General features: G+C 38.4%; 1 protein-coding gene across 1 annotated transcript in view; it reads right to left on the bottom strand.

Annotated features, from left to right (window-relative positions):
• Positions 1 to 364: 364 nt before the first annotated feature.
• LOC107103132 (ras-associating and dilute domain-containing protein-like) overlaps positions 365 to 1874 on the bottom strand; it is a 49159-nt gene continuing 47649 nt past the window's right edge. Inside the window, exons 15-16 of the mRNA XM_015402666.1 lie at positions 1296 to 1435; positions 365 to 1177 (exon numbers count right to left, since the gene is read on the bottom strand). Coding sequence (XP_015258152.1) covers positions 1099 to 1177; positions 1296 to 1435 — 219 coding nt within the window. The 3' untranslated portion in view covers positions 365 to 1098. The remainder of the gene's footprint in view (positions 1178 to 1295; positions 1436 to 1874) is intronic.

The following is a 1874-nucleotide window of genomic DNA, read 5'->3' as shown; positions in this document are numbered from 1 at the left end:
ATTAATCTGAATTAATCTGAATTAAAGCTAACAGCAAACTGTTACCAGACTTTCTGTTTACTACAATGTTCGGTGTCTAGTTGCATCTTTAGCTGTAAGCAAAAATAAAATAATGTCGTATATTCTGACTTCTTGAATGCATTTAGTGAAATAAATGAACTTTTTTAGTGATGTTCTGATGTAAACTTAGCAGGTTGGTATTTCCAGTGGGAGACTGAACGATATAAATGTAGAAGATCTGGAGACGATTCAAACCAAACATTTAGAACTTCATGTAAAATTTGACGATTATGACTTTTCTTTGTTTAGAAATAAACAACGAAAGATTTTGGTTTCAATTCCTTTTCTTCACTGCATGTTTTTTTTTTTTTTCCAACAATTAAACCCAAAAATGAAGCAATGGTGAAAAATAACTTTACTAGAGCTAATTTTTACAGAAAGCGGTAAAAATCCACGTTAAGTTCGCATTAAGGACCCGTTTCTCCGATTGTTGCATCATTAAAGTCGTCATTTCAACTGGAACTTCTGAATTGTTTGGTTCGAACAATGAACACAGATAAACAAACACGAAGCTTTGGTTTTTACTGTTCTCAGTTTGGTGGAGTAACGAAGAACACTGATGTCCAAGTAAAAGTGTTTTATATAAAACATTAAAGCTGCAAAAAATATTTATTATTTTTTTTTGTAATATTTGGACATTTTAGATCCTGAAAAGCTCAGATTAAAGACGGTGATGATACTTAGTCACACGTTCAGAACAGAGATGCTCGATTATTGATGAATCTGAACATTTCCAGTTAAAGCCATCCATGAGTGATTGTGAGCCATGCTGAGGACCGTCCTCAGAGCATCCTCTCAGTGACGTTTGTCAGTAGATCAGAGCAAGCATTCGTCGCCCTCGGTTTGCTTTTTGGTCGTCTGTCTCAGCGTTCCTTTATGCACAATAACCGCTCTACAGCAGGTTGGAATGAGGAGCAGGAAATGTGTTCCCTTTGGCGTGGAGCATACATGCTGTAGAAGAACCAGGTCTCCTCTGCTAGCTTGCATTGCACTTTTTTCCTCCAGCAGAGCTTTGCTCCCAGAATCCTCAGCTGACGTCTAGCTGCTGGAGTTTGTGTCCATCTTTGCCACCAGCAGCCTTAGAGTGTCTCCTGATGAGCGAATCCGCTCTCTGCCTCTGAAAAGAAAGAGCAGTGAGACCTTCGCAGGATTTCTAGCACCTGAATTATGCTGAAATGGGGATAAATCAGGGGATTCTAGCTCACATAGGTCTATGATTCTGTGCAGAAACTTACACATTATACTCCATCCCGACCAGACTGACGCCGTTTACAGCCAGGATCCGATCCCCTGTTCTCAGCTTCTGGCACCGAGCAGCCGGAGAGTCGGGGACGACAGACTTCACGTAGATGCCGCTCATTCTAAGGGGGGTTTTCTGCAACGACGGGAGCAGACGGCAAAACAGAATAAATACAGAGCTGAAGTGATTCTTATTTGATCCTCCTTCTGATTCTCCTTCAGGCTGTCACTATGGAGTCAATTCTGTTCTATTACTGTTTCAGCAAAGAAAATATTTTGTAAATGAAAACCTGAAAAAAAAAAAATACAATACAGAAATCAAACTAAAAACATTTTAATTGTTAAAAGGTTTTGAGAATAACTTTACTGCTTTCCCACATTATTTTTTTTATTATTTCTTTGTTTTTAAACTTAATTGATCTCAAATTCATCCTTTTCAGATCAGATTTCACTAATTGTATTATCTTCAAATTGCATTTTTTCAGATATCATTCTCCTTACTTCTGGGGACGCCCGGGCTTTCCCGTGGAGTGAAAACACATTTCTATTGGTCTGCATTAGCATTAGCAACATTT

This window comes from Cyprinodon variegatus, unplaced genomic scaffold (genome assembly GCF_000732505.1).
Source record: "Cyprinodon variegatus isolate N-32 unplaced genomic scaffold, C_variegatus-1.0 Scaffold1380, whole genome shotgun sequence".
In the NCBI taxonomy this organism is placed as follows: Eukaryota; Metazoa; Chordata; class Actinopteri; order Cyprinodontiformes; family Cyprinodontidae; genus Cyprinodon; species Cyprinodon variegatus.
This window is presented reverse-complemented; position numbering and strand designations above follow the sequence as displayed.